The sequence below is a fragment of the Daphnia pulicaria genome, chromosome 6, assembly GCF_021234035.1.
Source record: "Daphnia pulicaria isolate SC F1-1A chromosome 6, SC_F0-13Bv2, whole genome shotgun sequence".
Classification (NCBI taxonomy): Eukaryota; Metazoa; Arthropoda; class Branchiopoda; order Diplostraca; family Daphniidae; genus Daphnia; species Daphnia pulicaria.
The window spans coordinates 23,921,345-23,944,572 of NC_060918.1; the positions used below are offsets into that span (position 1 = coordinate 23,921,345).

A 23,228-nucleotide genomic window follows, 5' to 3' on the forward strand; every position below is an offset into this window, starting at 1 on the left:
CTTATCAAACATTTGATTAAACTCCGTCGAGCTAAAATGGCATCGCTGTTAAAACGGAAGTTCGTCTGCATTCTCCACCCTGCCGGTCTGCCACTCTGATGCCAGTGTGCCCACTTTTGGTGTTTTGTCACCATTTTGGTGATTTTTGGCTGTCTGATGGTGTTCAAATGGTGTCAGAAAATAATGGTGTTTTTGTGGTGTTTTTTGTATTTTTTGGGAAATATTTGTATATAAAAAAAAATTTATTTAAGTTGCTCAAATTTAAGGTTGAGATTTTAATTTTTAAAATTTTAATTAACCAAACTTGGCAACCGATGGGGTAGTTGTAGCTTGTACCTTGTAGGGAGTTGTAGACTTGTAGGGAGTAGTTGCACACTGGCGACACTGTCTGCAAGTGCAAGACCACACAACTAACCAATGTCAACATTGCTAGAATACCAAATTTAGAAACTGTTTTTAACACTTACAAGCAATGTTTAACCTGTAATTTTAATTTGAGTGTGTTTTAATTGATACTTAAATAAGAATTAACGCTTTTCAACCTTTAAAACGTTTTTTTGTATTAAAAACTAAAAAAAAATTGTGGTGTTTTTTTGGTGATTTTGACTTTGGCGAATGGTGATTTTTCCGAAAATCTGGCAACTGTTTGGGGATTTCGACTACCAAGCAAGTGGGCACACTGTCTGATGCTGTTCTGAAGAGAGCGTGATTGAAACAGATTGTGGCTGAGTGACCGGCCTTTACAATTTACGTTAACCAGTCGTGGGGAGAGGAGTAGTTTTACAAAGTAGAGTGAAATTGAATTAATTGCTTAAAAAGTTCATTGACGTAAGTATTCTTTTGTTTGTTCATTGCCTGATCTAAAATTCATGTGTTGTTATCACAAGTATCGCGCCCCCTTACGCGTGGTTGAAAATGTGTAGGTATAGTAACCGATAAAATGTGAGAAAACAGTTAAGCATTCTACATCTCTTAGAATAAGATCTCATCGGTACGAGAGGTGAGGCGTCGATGGTTTCTCTTGCATATGACTTATAATATCTCCATACTGAAAATGGTGGAACTATTGGGAAATTTTTCGTGTGATTCTTAGCCAATGTTACAGCATCATTTAGCTGATGCACGACAAGTCTATACTTTCCAATTACTGTTTGACTTTTAGAATTGTCTGTGCCTTTGGAAGAATCCGTTTAAGAAGAATATCTCGTAACAAGGTTGAACTAGCTGTAGCCACTGTAGCCTACTCCTGAAGCTATAGACACAATGCATGGTTAATATAGCAATTTCTCCAATTTACATGTGGATAGTCATGGATCATAGCTTCACAATGTATAACAAAATATCCCAGCTGAAGTAAAGTGAGTAGCCAATGAGAAAAATGTAAAAGTTAATGGAAGCCTGAATTTTGCCTACACGTTCCAGATTCAAAGGAGAGGGTTGAAATTGATGACCTGATCATTCTCACCCAGCTGATCACTGACTTTCTATGAAATACTTTTTAAAAATCAATCTTTTATTATTATCCAGTAAGATTTGTGTATTTTTAGAATGCAAGCGTAAAGAACAAATTCAAATTGAGACTAATTTACTGTTTTATTTCCGAAGTTGTTATCCTAACTGCTGTGCAATCTTTTTGTGTTCCAGGTTTGAAGGTGTGCCAACATTGGGGCTCACCACCGCATCCCGCGTGAATTTGTCTACCCTTTTCAACAAGCAGTTGGTGACCAAACAGCAGTAAAGTTAGACGGTTGGCTGACTGCAATTTCATGATGGAGAATGCCACTATGTCTTCAACAGTATATCTAACAGGTATGTATCTGACAATTTCCCTTGTATTCGTTTGGAAGTGCCAAGTGTGTGTTGTTTGGCTCTTTGTTATACCAGCCTCAGTTGAGAAACAAATTTGTTCAGTGAGGATTGATAGAATTTCTGACATATGTGGTATTTGACCGGCTTTATTGTCAGATCATTTTACCGCTTCGTATTTTTGCTTCTCATGAGTCATGAGTTATCCATTTAATTATTCATAACTAATTGCAACTGAATGAAAGACGAGACTAGATAGAAAATTTTCAAATCGACAACTTTTGTATTCAGAATTACGGTCAACGTATCAGCGACTTAGCAGCAACAATCAAGAGAATTTAGAGAATCGAAATTCGGTTAATGAAGAATCTTGTGAACCTTGTTCTTGAGTCGGAATCTAAAGGCGTCCCCGATCGTTTGGGACGGACACATTCCTTTCAACCATCGACTATTAGGCCTCGGCCACTTTCCTGGCTTACCTTTGAGTTGGGGCGATTTTTTGGCTTGCAGGAAGCTGCGATGGACGGTAGTGACGCGGCGAGCTGTTAATGCAGAAAATTGTTTTTTGGCCTGGTCTCTGGATGCAGTGAGGCGATCAAGGCGTTTCTGGACGCGTGCGGCTGCGTCTGGACAGTGAATCGCTGTCAGTATATAAACACAATCCTTTAAGTATGGTTCCCAATTATAGAAGACGTTCTCTTGCTTATCGTGACTTACCGCATGCCGCCCCTCCATCGCTCCTTCCAGTCTTGTTATCAATTCATCTTCATCTTGCGTCCCGGGCGGAACGAAAAAGCAGTCGGCGCTGCATTTGTCCAAAATGAGCTTACTCAGCTCATATGCGTCCAACACGGAAGTCCAATTCGGTCTGATGTTATTTGAATCGATGAATGTGCGAAGGTTCGGTGCCACATTTTGAAGAAAAGTGTCGAAAACTATGTGCCCAATCGCGATGGCGGCCGATCGTTTGGAGGATGTCCATTTAGTCGTCTCTTCCGAAGCCATACTCATGAAAATAGTGTTTTTCGACACGGTGTAGGGTCGTCGTCCGTGCGAGGAAAGTAGACGCGTCATCATTTTTCGTAACTTTTGGGCTAGCGACTTGGCCCCAATCATGTTCGCCACTGTAATCCAAGCTCGGAGAAACTTTTTCCATTCCCTCCAGACAACGGGTAAAACACCGTGGAAGACGGCGTTTCTGCCATAAGTGGCCTTAAGTAGCGTTGCGGTAACGACTTCCACTCGACGTTTGGTGGTTCCAAAGAAATTCGGTATCTGTTGATTATAGTCAATCATTTTCTTGAGAAGGGTGGGCGTGTCTTGATATTTGCGAGGGGCCAATCCCCATGACTTGAGAAACTGTGTCAATTCTCGTTTGAAAAGGAAGAGAGCTCTTGCCAAGATTTTTGTGATAAGGATAGCCTTTTTTTCCTGACCGTGGGTAAGCCTTTTCGATGCAAGCGCCAGCTTCTGCTTTTTCGTCAATTTTCTCGTGTGGGTTCCATTTCGGTTTTGCTGTCCTCGTGCCATTTTTGTATTTCAAAGATGATGAAAATCAATCGTATAACTGAACTTTCCATTAACTGCCGGTCTTTATCAAGGTTTGGGTGTGTCGTAGGTTGTTAGCAACCGCCAATTGGGCTTGTTTTTGCATAATTTGATTTGATTTAAATTCTATTGACTTTAAATGATTACTGCTAATGAAATAACCACATAATTACAAACAATGATCAATTATTATGATACTGATATTGTTTCTCCTTAATTAAGAATTTCTACTCTTACGTTGAGCAGTCCTGAATTCAACCCCTCTCTATTCGAGTTCTATTCTAAACGAATTTTCATGTCATCCCCGATGGTTGATTGATCAACATAAAAGTAGAAATTTATTAAGATAGGAGAAAAAAACACCAGTTACATATTATTAATTTCGTAATATTATAGATTTGAAGCTTAAAGAAAAAAATATTTAGTCACAAATCATAGTGTAAGCTGTGATTAATGTTCATGTTGTGTATTAAAGTGAAGTCGAGGTTGAGTAAATAATTATTTTTATTTCACTGACAATTTAGCCGTTTAAATTTTTCAAATACTGATCTAGGCGGAGTAATTGTCATAGAGGGAGGACGTCGTAAGAAGGCAGTATGGGGTCCCATTGATTTTTAAGATTCGTAACTTGGTATCTTCAACAAGGAAGGCAAAGAAAACAGAGGCTGGCACAATTTGATAGTGGAGCGAAACATTTATGCTGGTATCAACACGACGAATTGTCCAATGTCTCACAGCAGATAACGGAATAAATAAAGAGTCCAAAATAACTCACTATCTTATATTGACTTAAAAGATCTTTATAAAATAAAGGCATTTGGGCCGTCGTCGTCAAGTGCGCACTGAGCTTCAGCAGTGAACAACATTTCTCAGTCCCAACATGCAAGCGTTTCAATCCATTTTTCAGGTCAGCTAATATTATCCATTACGTAAACATTTTCCCATTCGCTATTGCTTATTTAAATAAATAATTCGTACATAGGTATTAGCCCTCGGGCTTCTGCTGACGGCTGTCCTAGCCGATGGACAGCAGAGGAAATACGACACCAACGTCGATGACGTCAGGCCGGGAATGACTTTTTCGAATAACAAAGGCGCCAGTCGCCATTTTCCAAAGGGGATCCATCGACTTGAAACTAATACTAAACAACGAGCTGCCTGCCCGGAAGATTATTCTCCATGCCTTTGCGAATTGACGACCAACGGGATCGAAGTCACTTGCGTAGACATTCCTGTCGCCGATATTACCAACGTCTTTTACCGCACCCGTAACATCGACCTCTACCAGGTCGTCCTGACGGCCTCGGCTTCCGCCACTGGGACTGTCGATTTGCCCGCCGACCTCCTGAAAGACAAACGCGTTGAACACATTTACCTGGGCTGCCCGGCCAACGCTTCCCCCAAACTCGGCCTCACTATTGCGTCTTCGACTTTTGAATTCACGCGGTTCAACACGACCGTCTTCGGGATTTTGAACTGCGATCTGGCCGGACAGACGGACATGCAATACCTGAACGATTTCTCAGTCCTCAACACTTTGAGAGTTGACGATTCCAATAATATCGAAGCTATTGCCACTCTGCCCACCTCGACTATGCCGGCATTGAAGAGATTGTTTATTGTCAACTGCACAGGACTGGAAAATGTTGCCTTTCCCGATTTGACTCCCGCCCGGCTAGTTCGTTTGCACCTGCAAGGCAACGGGTTGACCGATGCGGCCGTCAATGCCATTTTGATTTCCGTTGCCAGTTCCTCGTCGTCCAGTTCATTGCAGGAACTGATCCTGGCCAACGAGTACACGATGACCAAAGTGCCCAGGATTGGCGCTTTCTCCAAATTGGGTTGGTACGACGTCAGTTCCAACGCCATTCCTTTTATCAGCCAATCCAATTTGGTTTTCAACGTACCTGTTAACTTGGTCGGCCTCAAGAATATCGAATTGACCGCCATCGAAGGCGGGGCTTTCTTGGGTATATTATACATGTTCATTTTGTGTCTAAGGTTATTATGTAACGGAATTTTCTGTAAACTCCTATTTATTTACAGGTAACTATGCAAATGCAGAGGTCAATTTGGAAGATAACAAATTGACCGAGTTTAGAGAGGATGTCTTCAAATCGATGCTGCAACAGATGGCCGCCCAGCCGGCCGGCTCTGGAGGCCAAGTGATCCTCACTGGAAGTAAATTTGAATCAATGATTTAATTTTGATAGATGTATACTTAATTATTATTTGTTTCTATCAGATCCTTTTGATTGCGGCTGTCCTCTGGCCTGGTTGATCCGCGACAATCCAGCTCTTCTGCCCAGTGTAAAGAACGGAGTTTGCGGCGGATTCTTTAGGTTCGAGGACCTCAATCCTGATTCCTACGTTGACTGCTAAAACGGATAGGACCGGTGATTGAATTTGACTTTCTTCTTTTCATTGACGTTAGACGTTATCCACTACTTCTATTGCATCGATGATGAAAGTTGAATAAACAATCCAGCACGATTTCCTTCAATATTATTCATTGCTCAATTATATAGTAAATATCGGTGATTTTAGTGGAGAGATAAGACGCTGTACATATTAACCATCATTTCATCATTAAAATAACTCCTGTTGAAATTTAACAGCAATAGAATCACCTAGATGGATGCAGTTGTATCCCATAAATCCGTCGTAATAATCAACCAAATATTAGAGCAGATAAGAATGATGATAAGCGACCGATTGACGGATGTACTTTCCCTTTGGCTAACCGGTGCACAGCAAATGTCAAAATGTGACGAACTAAATCCGGCGATAACGAAAAAGGTGAGTGCAGGCGTTGGTGGCATTAGCCAACGCAACGTCTGATGATGCCCAGCGGTTTGTAAATCACATTGCTGAGACGTGACACAATTGAAGCTGCTGGATAGAAGATAAGGGCCAGTTTAAGATCTGTGCCGCAATATTGCCCAACAATAGCCGCCCCAATGCGAGTGGCCGCGGTCAAAGACTTTATAATGAGCTCAATCACGCCCATGTCGTTTATAGTCAATTGTGCTGTACCGACCTGCACACACTCAATTTTTCATAGCAGCATCATGTCATCCTTCAGCAACCTTTTCCAGGTGAGTTACAAATTTTAAAATTTTTATTTTTGTGTTTTAAATGTACTAATTCGGTTATTATGTATTAATGGCAAAAAGGTTTTGGTGGCTGGGTTCCTCCTGACGGCCGTTGCGGCTAATCCACCCCATGTCCGGCTTGGTGGTCTCCAGCGGGCCGTCTGCCCGGAAGATTATTCGCCGTGCGTTTGCGACCTGACAGCCAACGGCCTGGAAATTTCCTGCGTGGACGTGACCGTCGCTCAAATAGTCGACGTCTTTTACCGGACGCGAACGCTGGACATTTACTCAGTTGCGCTGACGGCCACTTCGGCCACCGCCTCCATCGACCTTCCGGCCGATCTCCTGAAGGACAAACGGGCCGAGCGCATTTACCTCAACTGTCCGGCGGCCGCCTCGCCCAAATTGGGTCTGACCATCGATCCAGCCTCTTTTGAATTCACGCGGTTCAACACGACCATTTTCGAGATTCACGACTGCGATCTGGTCGCCCAAACGAGCCTCTCCTTTCTGACTGGGTTCACCGTCCTGGACTCGCTGCGCATCGTCGACACGTTGAACGTGGCCTCCATCGCCACCCTTCCGGCCAACACCTTGACGCTCCTTAAGGAGCTCTCCATCGAACGATGCACTGGGCTGGAGACGGCGGCCTTCCCGGACTTGACTCCCGCCCGACTGGAGCGGCTCTTTCTCAGCGGCAACGCCTTGACCGACGCTGCGGCCAACAGCATTCTGATCTCGGTGGGCAGTTCTTCGTCGGCCAACACCCTGGTCCATTTCTCCTTGGCCTCCAACGCCCTGACCAAAGTGCCCAGGATCGCTTCTTTCTCCAAATTGGTTTCCTATGACGTCAGCGACAACGTCATCCCTTTCATCAGCCAATCGGCGCTCCTGTTCAGCTCCCGCGTCGTCTCCCTCAACCTCACCAACATCGCCCTGACGGCCATCGAAGGCGGCGCTTTCTCAGGTAATAGCCGCTAACAAAAACAGTTCGCCAATCAAATTCTATTAGCTAACTCGATTTGATTGAATTAGGTGACTTTACTTTCGCCCAAGTCGAAGTGGAGGGCAACAAATTGACGGAATTCAGAGCGGATGTCTTCAAATCGATGCTGCAACAGATGGCCGCCCAACCGGCCGGCTCTGGAGGCCAAGTCGTCGTCACTGGAAGTAATAATAATCAAATTTGAAATTCTTTTAATTCAATTCTCTTTTGAATGAGTAGTTATTCATCGTTTGGTTTTTCTTTCAGATAATTTTGATTGCGGCTGTCCTCTGGCCTGGCTGATCCGCGACAACGCCTTTCTCATCCCCAGTGTCAAGAACGGAGTGTGCGGCGGATTCTTTAGATTCGAGGATCTCAATCCCGATTCGTACGCCGACTGTCCTTAAGTTAGTCCTTCATTCCAGACCTGATGCGCCAAAACCCAACTATTATTCAAATTGTATTACTACCTTATTAAAATAGAAAAGAAACGAATGTTATTATTAATTCCCTTTTTCACGTTTATCTTATTTCATTTTTGGGTGTTGCCGGTTGAGTTTAAAAAGCCAAAAGTGAATAAACTTGTTGTGCAGTGCCCAACATAATTCAGTTTGACTTAAATAAAGAAATGAGTAAAATGAAATGAAAAACGACGTGCGAAAGAAAATGAATTGGGAGATAATTCAATAATAATCGGTTTCCGCCTTCTTCTTATATTATTAGTGGCTGGTAAAAATGTCACACGTTACGTCATTTTTGAGATTTGGTCCGCGGCCAAAAGTCTAAAAGGTGACCGTTCATTTAATTATATTGGCTGTTGTTAACCAATCCGACAGTCGATAAAGGCGCACGTGCAATCAGCTTATCGTCCTGGAATGTCGCCCCCCAGTGTAATGGACGCTGCTGGCCTACATCCGTTGGCAATCGAAACTGGACAAACAATTGATTTCCCACATTGCGACAGCAGCAGCACAGAGAAATATAATGAAATCCGAGGGGAATTACAAACGTCACTCATCAACCGCACTCAACTCATAGTTGACAAGATAAGAAATAACCATAAGACACAGCCGCGTATTATATAACTCAATAGCACAGCGCTTGGATTACCTGTAGAAAAAAATTCCCCTCTAATCTCTCCTTTAAGTCAATACAGCAACAACGAATTCAAATTCCCCCAGCATATTAGTTATTTCTTGTTTGTTGATCTGCATACAGCTCAACAATTGTGCCCGACGACACCGCATCAAATGTGACAACAACAAACAACACTTGTACTTATTATTATGTCACTACTGCGCGTTTGAGTCAAAATTTGAATACGAAATTCCCCCAACAACAACACCAGCATCCCAATGGTGGTGTAATATCCGTGTTATTGTACCTCGGCGTGATGGCGGGACTATTTCATTGCAGATAACGTTCAATCTTGATGGGTGAGCCTCTAATAAGCCACGAATGGTATCGATGTGTTGTTGTTGTCATGAAATCACTTCCATAGTTGTCGTCCCATTACCATAAACGCACTGGCGCGTGTGTATAGCCACTATCAGCCAATTCATTTCCGAAATGCCATCATCATTTAAAGTCATGTTTCAGGTGAGACTTGATTCAATATTCGTATCGCAATTACACCCCATTCACATTCTTTTCTGTATACCAAAAAAGGTTGTTGTTGCTGCCCTCTGGGGTCTATCGGCAACAGTTTTAGCAACGACTAAACACAATGACGTAATAAGGACGGAATTATTATCATTTTCATCCTGGAATGAAACTTTACTCCAGCAACGGTCTGTCTGTCCGGAAGATTATTCCCCTTGCACTTGCGATTTAACCGCTTACGGGCTGGAAGTCACCTGCACAGACGTGTCCGTCCAGGACATCCAGGACGTCTTCTTCCGCACTCAAACCTTTCGACTCTATTTGGTCATGTTGTCTCCTTCCGGATCCTCCATCAGTTTACCCGCCGATCTTTTGCAGGACAAACGAGCCGAAAACATTTTCCTCATTTGCCCACCCAACGCCTCGCCCAGCATCGGACTGACGATCGATCCAGCGGCCTTTGAATTCACGCGGTTCAACACGACCGTCTTTGGCATATTCAACTGCGATCTGGCCGGACAGACGGACATGCAATTCCTGACGGACTTTTCGGTGCTCAATACCCTCCGCTTCGAGAACACGTTGAATCTTCAAGTCATTGAAAATCTGCCCAGTTTGCCGGCCCTCAAGAAGCTCATCATTTCCGGCTGCACTGGGCTGGAAACGGCGGCCTTTCCCGATTTGACTCCGGCCCGGTTGCAGCGGCTCTACCTCAACGGCAACGGATTGAGCGACGAAACGGCCAACGGCATTTTGGTGTCGGTGGGCAGTTCGTCGTCGGCCAGCTCCTTGCAGGAGCTGATCCTGGCCAACGACGGACTCACCCGAATCCCGCGGATTGGCTCATTTTCCAAATTGTCCGTCTACGACGTCAGTTACAACGTCGTGCCGTTCATGAGCCAATTGACTTTGGACTTTGGTGCCGTCGTCACTCTCGTCAGTCTCAAAAGTAATTCACTAACAGCCGTCGAAAGCGGAGCATTTCAAGGTATTTAAGTTAAAAATACAAATTGAATAATTTCTACTGGTATGAATTAATTATCTTTAAAAAGGCGATTTCACTTATGCCCAAGTCAATTTGGAGAATAACAATTTGAACGAATTCCGATCGGACGTTTTCCTGTCGATGCTCCAACAGATGGCGACGCCATCCAGCGGATCAGGCGGCCAAGTTCTCGTGACCGGAAGTAATGAATCATCATTTTCAAACAAATGACATTCTATTTCACGCTCTGTGTTTTATTACAGATCCTTTTAATTGCGATTGCGGTTTGGCTTGGCTGATCCGCGACAATCCAGCTCTTCTGCCCAGTGTCAGGAACGGAGTTTGCGGCGGATTCTTCCGGTTCGAGGATCTGAGTCCCGATTCGTTTACAGATTGCTTGTAATATCGTCCATCAAAAGTAAATAAAATAAGTTGATTCTTTGTTAAAATAAAAAAGGCAAAAGAAAATACAAATTTCCTTCTCGTTCATAATAATTAACCCGCAGGTGCTATGCCCCCCTTTTTCCGGTCTCTTAATGTTGTGTTGGGTATTACATAAGGTCACGGTCACACAGCCTTTTTTTAATTTTATTCTCTGCCCCGTTAAATTTTTTTGTTGCCATTTCAGCCTCTGCTCTCAGCACGTCGTTAATAAGCGCCACTCACGTTCCTGTGTAATTTAGTCCCATTCATTGTTGTACAAGTTCGTGAACTCCATTTAGACTTGGAATTAGACGCTCGACTTTTAATTGTTCGTTTAAATTTCGGTGGGGTCGACACCCCAAAGGTTTATTGCTCGGCCACGTTGGGTTGTAAAAATGTCACGTTGATTTATTGTTGACTGCGCAGTTACTAAGCAAAAGGTGGTCAATAAAAAGGGAAATGGTTTGATCCGTCGACAGATGTTTGTTATCAGATTTCCCACGACAGTGGCGATTAAAATCCATAGGGAATTCTCATTTCAACGAGGATTTCAAATAAGAAGAATATACACCAAAGAAATAACGACTGAAATCCGTCGCTGGGTTTTCCAGCAAGACCAAAAATACCCAATGCCTCATTATTATATAACATAGAGCCCCGAGGGGAGAGCGACTCTTCTCTATTCATATTTGAATTTCAAATTCCCATTTCTCAGACCCCATTTCAAATTTCCAATTTCCGTTTATAGGAAGTCGACTGTGTATAAGTTTCACTTCCTGTTTTTGTCACTTTGATTTGTTGATCGACTGAATTTCAAATGACCCGCCTGATGCTGCTGTTGCCGGATAAATAATTATGTCTTAACTCAATTTGATCAGAGAATGAGGCCACATCACAGGCTGCTGTTGTGTAAAATATCCGGGTTGTTCAGCCTCACATCTTCCCTTCATCATCTCGTCATTGGCTTAATTGTATGCCGACTCACGCTCACTTTCTCCGGTAGCAAATTGTATTGTAATTTGGGGGAAATTCAAAAGCCAAATCTCCATCAATGTTAATACCATAACAAACTATACCAGCACTTTTTCATTGTTGGCGAAACTAACCGCCCCCCTCACATTGAATTTGGAGGTAAGGTACGTCAATTCCGCCCCACCCAGACAGGTGTCAAAACAAAAGGTGGGTGTCATTCAGCAGTTGGTGGGCTACTCAAACAACTACTGCAGCAGCCATGTTTGAGTTTTTACCACAGCTCTTGTAAAAACTACTTTGACTTATTACTAGTCGGTACACGTGTATTATTATATACAGTCTGTCCGTCGTCGCCTTAGTCCTGTATCCGCCGGTTGCTTATTCACGTGATACAACAACAACAACAAAGTCGATTTCGTCCGCGTGAGTGTCATTAAAAAACAAGTTGGGGGAAATATAGTCTGAGAGGGGTTGCTGAACCGCGGGGATAATATGAACGACTCCCCAAGGTTATCTTGGTAAAATGTATTCCCGTTGTTTGATATAGGCGCCGCTTTTGAAATCGCTCGAGGGTCCCCCCCTCGGAATAGTCAAATAGTTTTTTGTTCTTTTCCCAACGTCATCACGGCGACGACCGCCTCTATACTGCTCATTTGAAAACTTGTCTGTTGTTGTGCTGGTTCACGTTTACCCGACCGCGGGAGAGTGAAAGAAAACAACATTCGCCACTTGTGTTCCATTTTCGTTTCGTTTGGGCTGGTGGTCAGTCAATCAGTCGGGATGCGTTTACCTGCGTTCGTCGTGTTCGTGATTTGTTGCTGTGCCGATTTCAATGTCGCCCAGGATGTTTCGTCCCACCCGGACCAACTGTAAGTTGAATGGATTTAATTTATTAAATAACCGAATAGTGGACGACATAATTTTCCCGTTGTGTAAGGACCGGCGGCTATGCGGCCGGTGCTGAGCCCCGGTGGAAGAGGTCGATCGTGCAAGATGAGGCCCATGCCCGCGAGTACCTGTCCACTCTTGACGTGAAATCCTCCGACATGTGTTACAAATCCAACATTGCCGAGTGGCAATACGCCTCGGACATAACCGACGAGAACCAACGACTTAAAGTTGGTCTTTAATTCATTTAACCCAATCCCGACAGTCTGACTTAATTTCTCTTGATGGCAAATGTATCCAGTTGGAGCAGAGTTTGGTGGCCGCTCGTTTCGAGAAAGATGCCTGGAAGAATATCACCAGTTTCAATTGGGAGCCCTTCACTGACCCCGATTTGAAACGCAAATTCAAACTCTTGTCCGTTTTGGGCCCGTCTGCCCTGCCAGAGGCCAAACTCACGCAGGTGAAAAATTGACATCACGAGCCATGAACGTGATTGGAGAGGTCTTAACTCTTAACTTTGTTTGACTATAGTACCGCAAATCAATTGACGCCATGGAGAAGATTTACAGCACGGCCAAAATCTGTTCCTTCGCCAATCCGGGCGATTGCGGAATGAATCTCGACCCGGGTATATAACATATTATTAAAGAACAATTAAAGTGGAACACGAGGCGATTATACAATCCGCACTTTCCCTTATTTGTTCTCAATAGAAATTACGGAGAAAATGAGCAATAGTCGCAACTTTGACGAGTTGAAACACGTTTGGCAACAGTGGCACGAACAGAGTGGCGGCAAAATGCGTCAACATTACGAGAAATTCGTCCAACTCAGCAACGAAGCCGCTCAGATGAACAGTTGATTCACTTTTCAAATGCCATTTGCTACTGTCGCCACTGTATTTTAAATTTACTTTTTGGGTTACAAGATTTCAGCGACACGGGAGCTTATTGGCTGCGTAATTACGAGTCAGACACCTTCAAGGAAGATATCGAGGGCCTGTGGCAGACCATCAAACCGTTTTACCTTCAACTTCACGCCTACGTCCGAGCCAAACTGCGGGCCCATTACGGTGAAGACAAGGTGCCCAAGGATCAGCCCATACCTGCCCACCTCCTGGGCAACATGTGGGCCCAAACGTGGGGCAATATCGACGACTTGGTCACGCCCTATCCAGGGAAAACTTCCATCGATGTCACTCCTGAAATGTTGAAGCAAGTAAGAATTGTTCTTATTGAATATTCTAATAGGAAAATTAAAAGTTACAAATTGTTCTGACTTAGGGCTACACTCCGAAGAAAATGTTTGAAATGTCGGAGGAATTCTTCACCTCGATGGGTTTGCTGCCGACTCCGCCGGAATTTTGGAGCGGATCCATCATCGAGAAACTGGCGGGCAAGGAGATGGTGTGTCACGCTTCTGCTTGGGATTTTTGCAACGGCAAGGATTTCAGGATCAAGCAATGCACCAAAGTCAACATGGAGGATTTTATTACCGTCCATCACGAAATGGGACACATCCAGTACTTTTTACAGTACAAAAATCTGCCGCTAGTCTACCGGGAAGGGGCCAATTCTGGTACCATTTTCTCATTTTCATATAGATTTCTCATATCTAGAATGAATTAAATTTTATAATTAATTATTGGACAGGTTTTCACGAAGCTGTAGGCGATACTCTAGCCCTCTCTGTCCAGACCACCAAACAGTATAAAAGATTTGATGCAATTGTCTCAAATTAGTCAATTAATGATATTCAAATTGCGTCGACTATTATTATACAGTCTGAAGGAAATTGGATTGTTAGACAAATCAACGCCGACCGATGACGAGGCGACCATCAATTACCTGTTGTCGACAGCATTGGATAAAATCGCCTTTTTCCCGTTTGCCTACATCATGGACAAGTGGCGATGGGATGTGTTTGACGGGTCCGTTACATCGGCCGATTACAATTGCCATTGGTGGAAACTTCGGTTCGTTCAAATAATTATTTCTTTGCTATTGTTTCTTATTTTGAATTTGACTCGAACATTATTGAATCAAGTGAGGAGTACCAAGGCATCAGATCGCCAGTTACAAGATCCGAAGTTGATTTCGATCCCGGAGCAAAATATCACATTGCAGCCAACGTTGAATACATCCGGTATGATGTTATGCAATTATTAACAAGATTTAGGTTCAAATTATAAACTTTTTTTTTGTGAAGGTATTTTGTGAGTTTCGTCATCCAGTTTCAGTTTTACAAATCAATGTGCGTGACAGCCGGACAATATGATCCGCACAATCCATCCCAATCACTTCACGAGTGCGACTTTTACAGGAACAAGGAAGCCGGGGCCAAATTGGGGTACTAACAATTATTTTTAATAATTCCTTTGACAACTGATACATCACTCGAAATTAATTTACAAAATATACATAAGGGCAATGTTGGCTATGGGATCTTCGCGACCTTGGCCGGAAGCGATGCGAGCCGTCACTGGACAAGATCGGATGGACGCCAACGCCTTCCGTGAATATTTCAAGCCCCTGGAGGTGTGGCTGATTGCCAAGAACAAGGAACTCGGTGAACCTGTCGGATGGAATTCAGGTCAGTTCTTATTTCTTCCAGTTTGTTATGATAATTGAATAGTGATAGTTGAATGGGTTTACTCAAAGAAATGTGTGTTCTTGATTAGGTGGACTAAATTGCCAGAAAAACCCTCCGCCCACTTCAACCACCCAACATCCGCCGCCCATGACCCAACCACTCGGTCCTAAATCTGGCGGCCAAACGGTTTTCTTGCCTCATTACGCCTGGATTTTAGTCGTCTTTTATTCCCTCCTCAATCTCGTTGTCTAAAAAAGAGTAAATTTTTCTATATTTGTTTTCATTCTCGAAAATGAGAGCTGTAGTTACGTCGATTAGTTTTATTTTTCTCTTAAGTATTTTGCAAAGTAATGGCAAGTTGGCTGTTTTTGTGATCATACAACGAATACAGTCGGTTACAGCGAGGCCTATCTCTTGTCAAAGTTTGATTTGTCCATAACACATTTGACTATTACATTTTATTCACAGTCAATCGAATAGGTCTTTTGCCAAAGTCCCTTGAGTTTACACAGTATCCGGTACGTAATCTAAAAATACAGGTGTATTCATAATCCAAATGATTCATCTACAGGCAATTAAAAAAAGCTTTAACTCTTCGAAGAAGAATAACTGAGGGGTGTCCAAAAGGGAGAGGAACTATAAAAAAGATTTTTTGAGCTCAAAATTGTGCAGCAGTCAGCAGAAACTACGAATCTACGTAGTAAGGCGAGGTCAGTCAAATGAGAAGGAACTTATTTATATAGATTCGAGGGTGGAATATTTCTTGGCACGGGCAGCCAGGATCAATTTGGCTAGAACCGCACAAGTGAATCCAACAATAAACAAACTGCAGATGGCCCACAGACTGATGTACTCGCGTGATTCCAGATAGGCCACTTGTTCGATTAATTTCCCTTCCAAGACGTCATTCTACAATGAATCAGATAAAATAAGTCAATTGCTAAATTTTGTCAAAGCTAAACGTTCGTATACTTGGATTAAAATAGCATTGTCATCATCGGTGTCGCTTTCCTCATCCGCAACTGCCAACCTGACACGCACAGGAGCAGAAACTTGGTTCATCCAAAAGAGCTTTTTGGACGCCACATAAGTTGTCCTATTTGAAAAGCAACAAACATAATCATTTGTTGAACAATAATGAACTGAGTTTGTTTACTTGAAAATCACGTCGCCTTCAAAGTCCTCTGGAGGAGTCCAAGTCAAGTGGACAATGCTCTTGTGAGATTTGCTTGAATGTGTGGCTGCATTCTGAATTGAAAATGTTTACATCAGAAATTTCAACAGAAATTCAAATGGTTATACCTGCTGCATGCCATGACAGTTGATAGTGTGGGAATCGCTGCTAACTTGAAATGTTCCTAGTGCTACTGCATTTTCTGAAGGCACTTCAAATGCCATTATCATGTAGCCTGCAAATAAATAAATTGGATGGTTTAGATTAAATTAAAAATCAATTTTTAAATGTTTATCACACCTTTGAAAGAGTCTGTAGTATTTTCTGATGATGAACTTGAGCCGCTTGATGAACCAGACAGCATTCCCAAGTTGTGGAGGGCAATCCTCACACTTGAATTTGAGAAAATCTCAGTCTAAGAAAACAAACTAATGTAATCCTCATCTGTATCTTTATATGATTTCTAATCGACTAGTACCTGATATGGTCGTGTTTCAAAAGGACAAGCTGAAGTCTGCGGATGATGTTTGTGCAACGGAAACATGGTGTTGCAAGCTGTAGTAGGGGCTCCATGGGGGTGTCCGGTTACTTGACCGGTGATCAATGCCATCATTATTACTAATAGACCCTGCATCTTCTTTCAAAGAAATCTTAACCGATTGTTAAACGTTTTAGAAGATGCTACAACGGAGACCCCTAAAGTTGCTCGAAACACCACCCCCGTCACACAGTTAGATCTGAGTATTTATATAAGTTTTTATATAAGACAGAGAATCAGAAAAAAACAGCTCGATGGTCTTTTCTTACAATCACAGTGGACTTTGGATTGAACGTTAGACGCGGTCACAGTCGATACTGAAACGTGAACGTGACCCAAAATCCAAATCATAACAATATAGCAGACGAAAAAATGATTAGTTTCCGCAAACAAATGAACGTCGTTGTGCGGCGAACCGCAATTTTCAAAATAATATCTAAAAACCAAAATGAAGTAAAATTACGATTGAAATTTTTCATGTAGATTGGAAATTCAAGAAACTTTTAAAAAAATACATCGAAATGTTTAACGTTGAAGCAGCTGCCAGTCCTTAAGACTTAACTTGAATGATTTAAAGTTAATGCGAATGCTGTGAGGGGGAAAGGTTATAATAAACAAAAGGGATGGCGGGGTTTAAAGACGTTCGACCTTGTAGATGAAAAAAAAAAAAAATCTCGATTTCCCGTATGTTGAAATGAAAAGGTGCGGAGACAGAGATATTCATCTGTCCCTCCCATTTTTTACCCTCCCCCTGGAAGTTGGGGCCAAGGTATAAAAACCCAGGTAACACAACTGTTAATTGTGCTAGTCTTTCGTCGATCTTCTCTCTGTTACAATGTATTCCGTTCAGTGTGTAGCTCGTCGATTCTTTGTCTTGTGTCTGGCGACTTTGATTTTCGCTCAAGTCGCATTTTCCAAACAGGATGGCGCCCCAATTGCAGCATGTGAAGACATGACTCCTGAACATTTCGTGATGCCGCAAGAGTCCGTGTGTCCATTCACTTCAAAACTCGCCAGGGTAAATATTATTTTACATATTGCGTCTTAATGTTAATAATATTACGTAATTTGCGCAGGAGGAAATGTGGTCGAACGGGACCGTTGAAGTGACGCTAGAACACGACAGCGATGAATTCAAAGGTAAAGATTTCAATTTTTAAAATTGATGGGGTCAAATGTGTAATTCTTGGTATGGTGTATGTGTCAGGATTCTTCATGATGGCGTTTGACGGCACCGGTTCCGATTCTTCACCCATCGGGACCTTCAGTTCCGATCTCAAGGGCAAGGGAAAGGCCATTGACTGCAGGAGAGACGGTACCAAGGTAACTAACCCCATTTATCTCCACCGTATCTTAAAAGACTTTAACCATTTATCTCTTTTGCCCACCAGAATGCCGTGACCCACAAGGACAAGTCACTCAAGAACTCGGTCGTTGCTACCTGGACACCCCCAGAGGACTTTGATGGAACTGTCGTTTTCAAGTTAGTTTTAATCTTTTCGTTTTTCAATTCTTGAGAGGGAGAGTTGATTGTAACTTTCTTTAATTAGGGCCACCTTCGTCAAGTCGTTTGACAAGTACTGGGTGAAACAATCATCTCCCACCTTGATAGTTAAGCGGGCTGTCATCTCTGATAATGTCAAAGAAGATTCTTTTGATGCCACCACCAAGAAACCCACCGTGTCCACCACCAAGAAACCCACCGTGTCTACCACCAAGAAGCCCGATGTTCAAGAGTCAGATGATGTTAGCGATGATTCCACTTCGACACGGGTATGAGATTTAACTGGAAATTTAAATTTTTGGTTGGCATATAGACTTTAATTCGATTTGTTTTTCCCTTTTTCTTCTCAAATTGCCTAAGACGACCACAGCCCAGCCAGAGATTGCAGACGCTGCTTCGCCGATTGGTATCTTGGCTTTTTACAGTGTTATAATCATCGGTGTCACCATCGCTTTTATAGCCTGATTTGTAGATCTTTTTTAGTTTCTCGTCTCATTTTTAATATTCCAAATTCTCTCGTTGTAATATATTTTATGATTGGGGCTTTTCTTTTTTGTGGTGGTGTTTGGGGGGCGTTTGGATTCGAATGCAAATATACCTTTATGAAGGTTAATTGAGTTGTTATAATTGATTTCAAATCGTCTAGGGAAGGATGGGTAGTGGGGCGTGGCGCACGTGCTGGGGGGTGAAAAGGTAGGGTGAGATTTAATTGGTGGCCTTGTAATAACAGAGGGCTCTGATGGCGTAACAATTTCATCAAATCCCGTCTTTAAATCAGAGCGCACGACGGGTATTATTCATTCAGTCGCAGCGAATCATCCGGGTGAGGTAGTCCATTAATTCTAGTCTGTAATTGTGTTGGAAAAAAATGAAGTTGGCACTGGTATTTGTCGCATTGTTTGCTGTTATTCACCCGGTTTGGTTGCAAGTCGATTCGTTTAACTTGGACGATATGAAAAATGGAGACGCAAGTTTCTTCACTCGGCCAACGCAAAGTATGTCGGTTGATGGCCAATGTATCGGAAATTGTACTAGTCAATCGGGCAGCTTCCTCATCAATATGCTAAGGTAAATGTTTGGATACTGCTTAAATTTTAATTGAATTGCAATTAAATTTGTAAATGGTTTACAGCAATCCACCTGTCCAACATGTGACTGAAGCGAAACCAACTGGCTATTTCGGATTTATCTATTCTGCTGTATCGAGTTTGTTGAATTACCTGCACCAGCTGTTCATCCAGCCCTGGATCGGATTTGTCGGACTGGGACAGTCCAGTTCAGCACGGATGGACAAAAATGCCTACACAGTAGAAGGTCGTTCGGCCCCCACTTCATCAGCACTGACATCCACTGATTGGCACGAAATTGGTACTACCGCCTTCAACGTCTTGTCTAGTATTTTTCTGAAAAACAAACCTCGACCTACGACAATTCCGTCGTCCTCACCTGCTCAATCTACACCTGCGCCTCTTAGTGCAATTAAACCTCTGTAAAGCTCAATTGTGTCAAGCCAATAAAAGTCTGTAAATTATATCTATTTTGTGTCTAGTAAGTTTTCCAGCACATTGAATGTAGTGATACGTTACGTAACACAATACGTTTAAAGTTATTCGACGTTTAAGTTTACCTAAAATTGAGGTCCACATCTGCAGCAAGAATAGAATTGAAGAATGAAGAGTGGCGAGGAAAGGGTTAAATTTATATCGTGACTAGCCAAGACATGTGTTTTATTTTTGGTGTTGATGTTTAAAAATACGTCTGGTTTATATGGTAGCTCAGTTTGTTGGAAACCAATCAACACTTGCACAAGTTCTCGTTTACCAACAGTTGAACGGAAAATCAGTAATGAGAAAAACACGCTTGATTAATTGTCCTTTATTGCTTCCGATTTAATTATTTGAAAAAGTTTAGGAATTTCTTCCGATATTATGTAATTTGTTATTTGAAAACATTCCTTTGTACATAGTACATTAGTACAAGCTACAAATAAAACAAAATAAAATCTTAAACTTATTTAAAGGTGGTATTACTTTTTCTGAGTAAAGGCGTATAAACGTATTTGAAATGAAGGCGGGAACGACTTTGCCAACATCCAATCAGAAACAGTTTCGTGCAACTTGCAACTGAGTTTGACACGTCGCCAGGAGCGGCATTGTTGATTTTTTTTTTCCTCCCGTTCTCTCGGTCTCGCTTCAGTTTGTACAGTTTGAGCAGTTCACATGCATTGGTCCCGGTTCTTTTTTTAATTTGAAAGTCTTCTTAAGTTATTTATAGATTTATTAGATTTACTTTAATCATCATGGCTTTGGACAAGAGATTCTTACTCTATGCTTCAGGCATATTTATTTGTTACTTTTATTTTGGTATTCTTCAGGAAAGAATGTAAGTTCAATGGGTACATGTCAACTTAAACATAATGTTTGGTTAAACTCACTTTGTTCATCCGTTTGAATAACAGAACCAGAGGAAAGTATGGAGAAGGTGAAACACAGGAAAAGTTTACTTACACACTGGCCCTCGTATTCGTACAGTGTGTGGTCAATTTTGCATATGCCAAAATCAGTAAGTCACAGTCACATTTATCAAATTCAGGTAATCTTAAATCATATTTCTGTCTCGCAGTGCTGTCTACGTTGATGAAACAAGGAGAAGATAAAACAAGTAGAATGTATTATGCTTCATCTGCACTCACTTATTTACTAGCCATGGTGTGCAGTAACATGGCTCTACAATGGGTCAATTATCCAACTCAGGTATCGTACATAGTAAAAAAGTACGTTTGATTTTATTTTTACTAATCACAATTCAATAACAGGTAGTTGGAAAATCATGCAAACCTATTCCTGTTATGATTCTTGGTGTACTGTTTGGGAATAAGTCCTACCCTATGGCCAAATACTTATTTATTCTTACTGTTGTCCTCGGTGTAGCCATGTTTATGTACAAAGACAAGCCTGTGTCTGCAAAGCAAGAAGTAGACTCAGGAATTGGTATTGGTGAAATTCTTCTGGTAAGATTACTTTAACCAACTATTTAAAAAATATCACATGATTAACCTGTATACTAATTGATTAAATCCTTACAGATTTTGTCTTTGATCATGGACGGACTTACAGGCGCCATACAAGAGCGGATGAAAACTGAATACCAGTCTAAATCCGGCCACATGATGTTGTACATGAACTTGTGGTCTGTCGGATACCTCGCCTTTGGTAACATGATTTATGCAAACTAATTTGCATACCAAAATGAAAATCTTATGACTATTTCAGCTCTTTTGATCACTGGAGAATTATTTGACTTTGCCGGATTCATCAGCCGGCACCCTTTCGTCTTGTGGGACTTGACCACTTTTTCCATCGCCAGCGCACTCGGCCAGGTAATACATATTTAATCCATTTCAACAATACAGAAATTACGAAATAATTATTTCATATTTTCAGTTCTTCATTTTCCGAATGATAGCCGACTACGGTGCGTTGCCCTGCTCCATCGTTACGACCACGAGGAAATTCTTTACAGTTATGGCATCCGTCCTCTATTTCGGAAATCAGCTCTCCGGTAGACAGTGGACTGGAGCTGTCCTGGTGTTTGCTGGCCTCACGATGGACTCGGTCTACGGCAAGAGGAAAGCTCCCAAAAAGTCCTGACTGTCTTCTAGCATTTAAGCGGCTCAAGGAATCGCATGTTTTTTTTGTGATTATTATTTTGTTTCATGTTTTGCGGCTAATAAACAACGTAATACAACACTTTCAGTCGATGATAGGAGACAATAAGAAGTAAAAAAGAGTGGTTTTCTGATGTCTGATGGGGGGGCGAGACAAAAAATTCAATCGAGCATTTTGGTAGGATAACGATATTTCTTTTAATTTTTCAAGGCTTAAACTTGACCATGGGGATGCTCTTGGACTGGTAGCACTTGTCGCAAACCCACTCGGCGTAGACTTCGGCCGTTAGCAAGTGGTAAGCTGCCTCGGTCAATCCTGTACAGATTCTGCACGAAAAAATAAACCAAAAAGATTTTAATTGAAAGTTTAAAATAAGAAATTGAACCAGATTACCTGTGAAACCAAAAATTGCATCCCGATTCGCATAGTATCGCTTGGTCGTTGTCGTGGACTTCCTTGTGACAAATACCACACGGGTAGATGGGAGGAGCGTTGGGGTTTTGGGGGTTAAAAACCATAGGTTGGTCGGGTGGGTAGATCTTTCCGGCCGAAACCGGCATAGGTTTGGGACCAGGTGGGCCTCCCGAGTTGGGTTGACCAAAAACGTTGCACGCCGGACTTCCCATAGGTCCCATGGGTCCACCACCACCGCCCATTCCGCCGTGCCCCATCGGTCCTGGGCCCATGTTCATGCCACCCATGTTGTTCATGTTTCCACCCATTTGGCCCATTGGACCCATATGACCACCGTGATTCATACCATTCATTCCACCCATGCCCATATGACCCATCATGCCAGGAGGTCCTCCCATTCCTCCCGGTCCTTGACCAGACATTGGGCCAGGGCCCTGGTGCATCATTGAATGAGGTACTGGTGTGTCATCAAATGGGTTTGATGCAATGATTGTGTCTCCATAACCTGTAAAGAATCAAATGAAATATTACTATTTGTTTATACTGAGTAGCAAATTTTGTTTGAATTTCAAACCAGTAAGAGGTGGCGGAACCAGATCATTGATCGCAGGAGATTGCTGTGCTGCCTGAGCTGCAGCATTATTGGACCCTCTTCTTGGCTTTTTCTTGTTGTTGGCTGGGCCATCTGAGTTGGGTCCTTGGCCGGGAGACCGAAAGTCCCCAGCCAAGGGTTGAATGGGCTTTCGCTTCGACAGGGCTTTACACAGGTACGATAAAAGAGTTCCAATTAAGTATAAATATTTAAAAAATATATCAAAATGTTTGTTATTACTTACCGGATAAGAAACTGACGAAATAAACAGTCAAATGTTTTTATATCAACTTGAATTTATTCCATTTATTCAAGGCTTACACGTCAGAAAATTTTTACTCTCCTGTGTTTGTAGCGTCCTGAATCGGCGTTGCCGCGGTGCACAAATTCTTCATTTATTTCGCAAATGTTGGAAATGGAGATTACGAAAAACTTTTAGCTT

The 23,228-nt window shown here is 42.3% G+C and overlaps 9 protein-coding genes and 1 long non-coding RNA gene across 15 annotated transcripts; 8 read left to right on the top strand and 2 right to left on the bottom strand.

Moving 5' to 3' along the window:
- The first annotated feature begins 693 nt into the window (after positions 1-693).
- On the top strand, positions 694-5,847 carry LOC124342722. 2 transcript variants are annotated; one of them, XM_046795850.1, is made up of 6 exons: positions 694-787; positions 1,653-1,809; positions 4,168-4,261; positions 4,337-5,324; positions 5,401-5,535; positions 5,600-5,847. In XM_046795850.1, exons 3-6 carry the CDS (start codon positions 4,235-4,237, stop codon positions 5,734-5,736), a joined length of 1,287 nt encoding a protein of 428 aa, XP_046651806.1. In that variant the 5' UTR covers positions 694-787; positions 1,653-1,809; positions 4,168-4,234; the 3' UTR covers positions 5,737-5,847. The 2 variants fall into 2 exon arrangements, with proteins under 2 accessions (XP_046651806.1, XP_046651805.1); XM_046795849.1 differs by lacking the exon at positions 694-787 and having other exon boundaries at positions 1,645-1,809.
- Positions 5,848-6,338: 491 nt separating this feature from the next.
- Positions 6,339-8,029, top strand: LOC124342719. Its single transcript, XM_046795847.1, has 4 exons — positions 6,339-6,452; positions 6,531-7,416; positions 7,485-7,619; positions 7,702-8,029. Exons 1-4 carry the CDS (start codon positions 6,345-6,347, stop codon positions 7,839-7,841), a joined length of 1,269 nt encoding a protein of 422 aa, XP_046651803.1. The 5' UTR covers positions 6,339-6,344; the 3' UTR covers positions 7,842-8,029.
- Positions 8,030-8,647: 618 nt separating this feature from the next.
- Positions 8,648-9,306, top strand: LOC124342952. The gene is made up of 3 exons (XR_006919019.1): positions 8,648-8,870; positions 8,936-9,033; positions 9,103-9,306. It is a non-coding gene; the product is annotated as an uncharacterized LOC124342952 (long non-coding RNA).
- Positions 9,307-9,312: 6 nt separating this feature from the next.
- On the top strand, positions 9,313-10,752 carry LOC124342788 (protein slit-like). Of its 2 annotated transcripts, XM_046795950.1 has the most exons (4): positions 9,313-10,024; positions 10,089-10,223; positions 10,285-10,439; positions 10,528-10,752. In XM_046795950.1, the coding sequence occupies exons 1-3, from the start codon at positions 9,364-9,366 to the stop codon at positions 10,422-10,424; spliced, it is 936 nt and encodes a 311-aa protein (XP_046651906.1). In that variant the 5' UTR covers positions 9,313-9,363; the 3' UTR covers positions 10,425-10,439; positions 10,528-10,752. The 2 variants fall into 2 exon arrangements, with proteins under 2 accessions (XP_046651906.1, XP_046651905.1); XM_046795949.1 differs by lacking the exon at positions 10,528-10,752 and having other exon boundaries at positions 10,285-10,459.
- An 898-nt stretch (positions 10,753-11,650) lies between these two features.
- LOC124342622 (angiotensin-converting enzyme-like) lies at positions 11,651-15,300 on the top strand. The gene is made up of 13 exons (XM_046795672.1): positions 11,651-12,285; positions 12,354-12,534; positions 12,606-12,764; positions 12,836-12,932; positions 13,018-13,161; positions 13,233-13,522; positions 13,588-13,882; positions 13,957-14,011; positions 14,088-14,279; positions 14,351-14,449; positions 14,513-14,653; positions 14,730-14,896; positions 14,985-15,300. The coding sequence occupies exons 1-13, from the start codon at positions 12,197-12,199 to the stop codon at positions 15,146-15,148; spliced, it is 2,073 nt and encodes a 690-aa protein (XP_046651628.1). The 5' UTR covers positions 11,651-12,196; the 3' UTR covers positions 15,149-15,300.
- A 119-nt stretch (positions 15,301-15,419) lies between these two features.
- Positions 15,420-16,958, bottom strand: LOC124342825 (putative defense protein Hdd11-like). The gene is made up of 6 exons (XM_046796007.1): positions 16,549-16,958; positions 16,371-16,485; positions 16,199-16,305; positions 16,053-16,144; positions 15,869-15,992; positions 15,420-15,805 (listed from the first exon to the last, which is right to left on the bottom strand). The coding sequence occupies exons 1-6, from the start codon at positions 16,702-16,704 to the stop codon at positions 15,632-15,634; spliced, it is 768 nt and encodes a 255-aa protein (XP_046651963.1). The 5' UTR covers positions 16,705-16,958; the 3' UTR covers positions 15,420-15,631.
- A 440-nt stretch (positions 16,959-17,398) lies between these two features.
- On the top strand, positions 17,399-18,725 carry LOC124342818 (putative defense protein). Of its 4 annotated transcripts, none has more exons than XM_046795998.1 (7): positions 17,399-17,626; positions 17,685-17,748; positions 17,816-17,931; positions 18,000-18,091; positions 18,159-18,261; positions 18,292-18,381; positions 18,483-18,725. In XM_046795998.1, exons 1-7 carry the CDS (start codon positions 17,444-17,446, stop codon positions 18,543-18,545), a joined length of 711 nt encoding a protein of 236 aa, XP_046651954.1. In that variant the 5' UTR covers positions 17,399-17,443; the 3' UTR covers positions 18,546-18,725. The 4 variants fall into 4 exon arrangements, with proteins under 4 accessions (XP_046651954.1, XP_046651953.1, XP_046651952.1 ...); XM_046795996.1 differs by having other exon boundaries at positions 17,400-17,626; positions 18,473-18,725; XM_046795997.1 differs by having other exon boundaries at positions 18,159-18,381.
- A 169-nt stretch (positions 18,726-18,894) lies between these two features.
- Positions 18,895-19,645, top strand: LOC124342865. The gene is made up of 2 exons (XM_046796067.1): positions 18,895-19,180; positions 19,245-19,645. Exons 1-2 carry the CDS (start codon positions 18,981-18,983, stop codon positions 19,603-19,605), a joined length of 561 nt encoding a protein of 186 aa, XP_046652023.1. The 5' UTR covers positions 18,895-18,980; the 3' UTR covers positions 19,606-19,645.
- A 611-nt stretch (positions 19,646-20,256) lies between these two features.
- Positions 20,257-21,861, top strand: LOC124342783 (solute carrier family 35 member B1-like). The gene is made up of 7 exons (XM_046795945.1): positions 20,257-20,494; positions 20,571-20,674; positions 20,735-20,865; positions 20,928-21,122; positions 21,198-21,324; positions 21,385-21,491; positions 21,556-21,861. Exons 1-7 carry the CDS (start codon positions 20,412-20,414, stop codon positions 21,760-21,762), a joined length of 954 nt encoding a protein of 317 aa, XP_046651901.1. The 5' UTR covers positions 20,257-20,411; the 3' UTR covers positions 21,763-21,861.
- On the bottom strand, positions 21,831-23,175 carry LOC124342858 (protein pygopus-like). Its single transcript, XM_046796051.1, has 4 exons — positions 23,031-23,175; positions 22,769-22,951; positions 22,174-22,699; positions 21,831-22,106 (listed from the first exon to the last, which is right to left on the bottom strand). The coding sequence occupies exons 3-4, from the start codon at positions 22,638-22,640 to the stop codon at positions 21,986-21,988; spliced, it is 588 nt and encodes a 195-aa protein (XP_046652007.1). The 5' UTR covers positions 22,641-22,699; positions 22,769-22,951; positions 23,031-23,175; the 3' UTR covers positions 21,831-21,985.
- Between the last annotated feature and the right edge of the window lie 53 nt (positions 23,176-23,228).

What these genes read in the sequence shown, in the direction of transcription:
- LOC124342788 (XM_046795950.1), top strand. Translation starts at nt 9,364, where the DNA reads ATGTTGTCTCCTTCCGGATCCTCCATCAGTTTACCCGCCGATCTTTTG. An exon ending in CGAAAGCGGAGCATTTCAAG is followed by an intron (nt 10,025 to 10,088) that starts GTATTTAAGTTA and finishes ATCTTTAAAAAG; the next exon opens with GCGATTTCACTTATGCCCAA. An exon ending in CCAAGTTCTCGTGACCGGAA is followed by an intron (nt 10,224 to 10,284) that starts GTAATGAATCAT and finishes GTTTTATTACAG; the next exon opens with ATCCTTTTAATTGCGATTGC.
- LOC124342825 (XM_046796007.1), bottom strand. Translation starts at nt 16,704, where the DNA reads ATGCAGGGTCTATTAGTAATAATGATGGCATTGATCACCGGTCAAGTA. An exon ending in ACTGTCATGGCATGCAGCAG is followed by an intron (nt 16,145 to 16,198) that starts GTATAACCATTT and finishes TTTTCAATTCAG; the next exon opens with AATGCAGCCACACATTCAAG. An exon ending in GAAGGCGACGTGATTTTCAA is followed by an intron (nt 15,993 to 16,052) that starts GTAAACAAACTC and finishes CTTTTCAAATAG; the next exon opens with GACAACTTATGTGGCGTCCA.
- LOC124342722 (XM_046795850.1), top strand. Translation starts at nt 4,235, where the DNA reads ATGCAAGCGTTTCAATCCATTTTTCAG. An exon ending in CGAAGGCGGGGCTTTCTTGG is followed by an intron (nt 5,325 to 5,400) that starts GTATATTATACA and finishes ATTTATTTACAG; the next exon opens with GTAACTATGCAAATGCAGAG. An exon ending in CCAAGTGATCCTCACTGGAA is followed by an intron (nt 5,536 to 5,599) that starts GTAAATTTGAAT and finishes TGTTTCTATCAG; the next exon opens with ATCCTTTTGATTGCGGCTGT.
- LOC124342719 (XM_046795847.1), top strand. Translation starts at nt 6,345, where the DNA reads ATGAGCTCAATCACGCCCATGTCGTTTATAGTCAATTGTGCTGTACCG. An exon ending in CCTTCAGCAACCTTTTCCAG is followed by an intron (nt 6,453 to 6,530) that starts GTGAGTTACAAA and finishes AATGGCAAAAAG; the next exon opens with GTTTTGGTGGCTGGGTTCCT. An exon ending in CGAAGGCGGCGCTTTCTCAG is followed by an intron (nt 7,417 to 7,484) that starts GTAATAGCCGCT and finishes TGATTGAATTAG; the next exon opens with GTGACTTTACTTTCGCCCAA.
- LOC124342622 (XM_046795672.1), top strand. Translation starts at nt 12,197, where the DNA reads ATGCGTTTACCTGCGTTCGTCGTGTTCGTGATTTGTTGCTGTGCCGAT. An exon ending in CGAAGCCGCTCAGATGAACA is followed by an intron (nt 13,162 to 13,232) that starts GTTGATTCACTT and finishes TTGGGTTACAAG; the next exon opens with ATTTCAGCGACACGGGAGCT. An exon ending in CCGGGAAGGGGCCAATTCTG is followed by an intron (nt 13,883 to 13,956) that starts GTACCATTTTCT and finishes ATTATTGGACAG; the next exon opens with GTTTTCACGAAGCTGTAGGC.
- LOC124342858 (XM_046796051.1), bottom strand. Translation starts at nt 22,640, where the DNA reads ATGATGCACCAGGGCCCTGGCCCAATGTCTGGTCAAGGACCGGGAGGA. An exon ending in TGCAATTTTTGGTTTCACAG is followed by an intron (nt 22,107 to 22,173) that starts GTAATCTGGTTC and finishes TTTTTCGTGCAG; the next exon opens with AATCTGTACAGGATTGACCG.
- LOC124342783 (XM_046795945.1), top strand. Translation starts at nt 20,412, where the DNA reads ATGGCTTTGGACAAGAGATTCTTACTCTATGCTTCAGGCATATTTATT. An exon ending in GGTATTCTTCAGGAAAGAAT is followed by an intron (nt 20,495 to 20,570) that starts GTAAGTTCAATG and finishes TTTGAATAACAG; the next exon opens with AACCAGAGGAAAGTATGGAG. An exon ending in TCGCCAGCGCACTCGGCCAG is followed by an intron (nt 21,492 to 21,555) that starts GTAATACATATT and finishes TCATATTTTCAG; the next exon opens with TTCTTCATTTTCCGAATGAT.
- LOC124342865 (XM_046796067.1), top strand. Translation starts at nt 18,981, where the DNA reads ATGAAGTTGGCACTGGTATTTGTCGCATTGTTTGCTGTTATTCACCCG. An exon ending in TTCCTCATCAATATGCTAAG is followed by an intron (nt 19,181 to 19,244) that starts GTAAATGTTTGG and finishes AATGGTTTACAG; the next exon opens with CAATCCACCTGTCCAACATG.
- LOC124342818 (XM_046795995.1), top strand. Translation starts at nt 17,444, where the DNA reads ATGTATTCCGTTCAGTGTGTAGCTCGTCGATTCTTTGTCTTGTGTCTG. An exon ending in TCACTTCAAAACTCGCCAGG is followed by an intron (nt 17,627 to 17,684) that starts GTAAATATTATT and finishes TAATTTGCGCAG; the next exon opens with GAGGAAATGTGGTCGAACGG. An exon ending in ATGATTCCACTTCGACACGG is followed by an intron (nt 18,382 to 18,472) that starts GTATGAGATTTA and finishes AAATTGCCTAAG; the next exon opens with ACGACCACAGCCCAGCCAGA.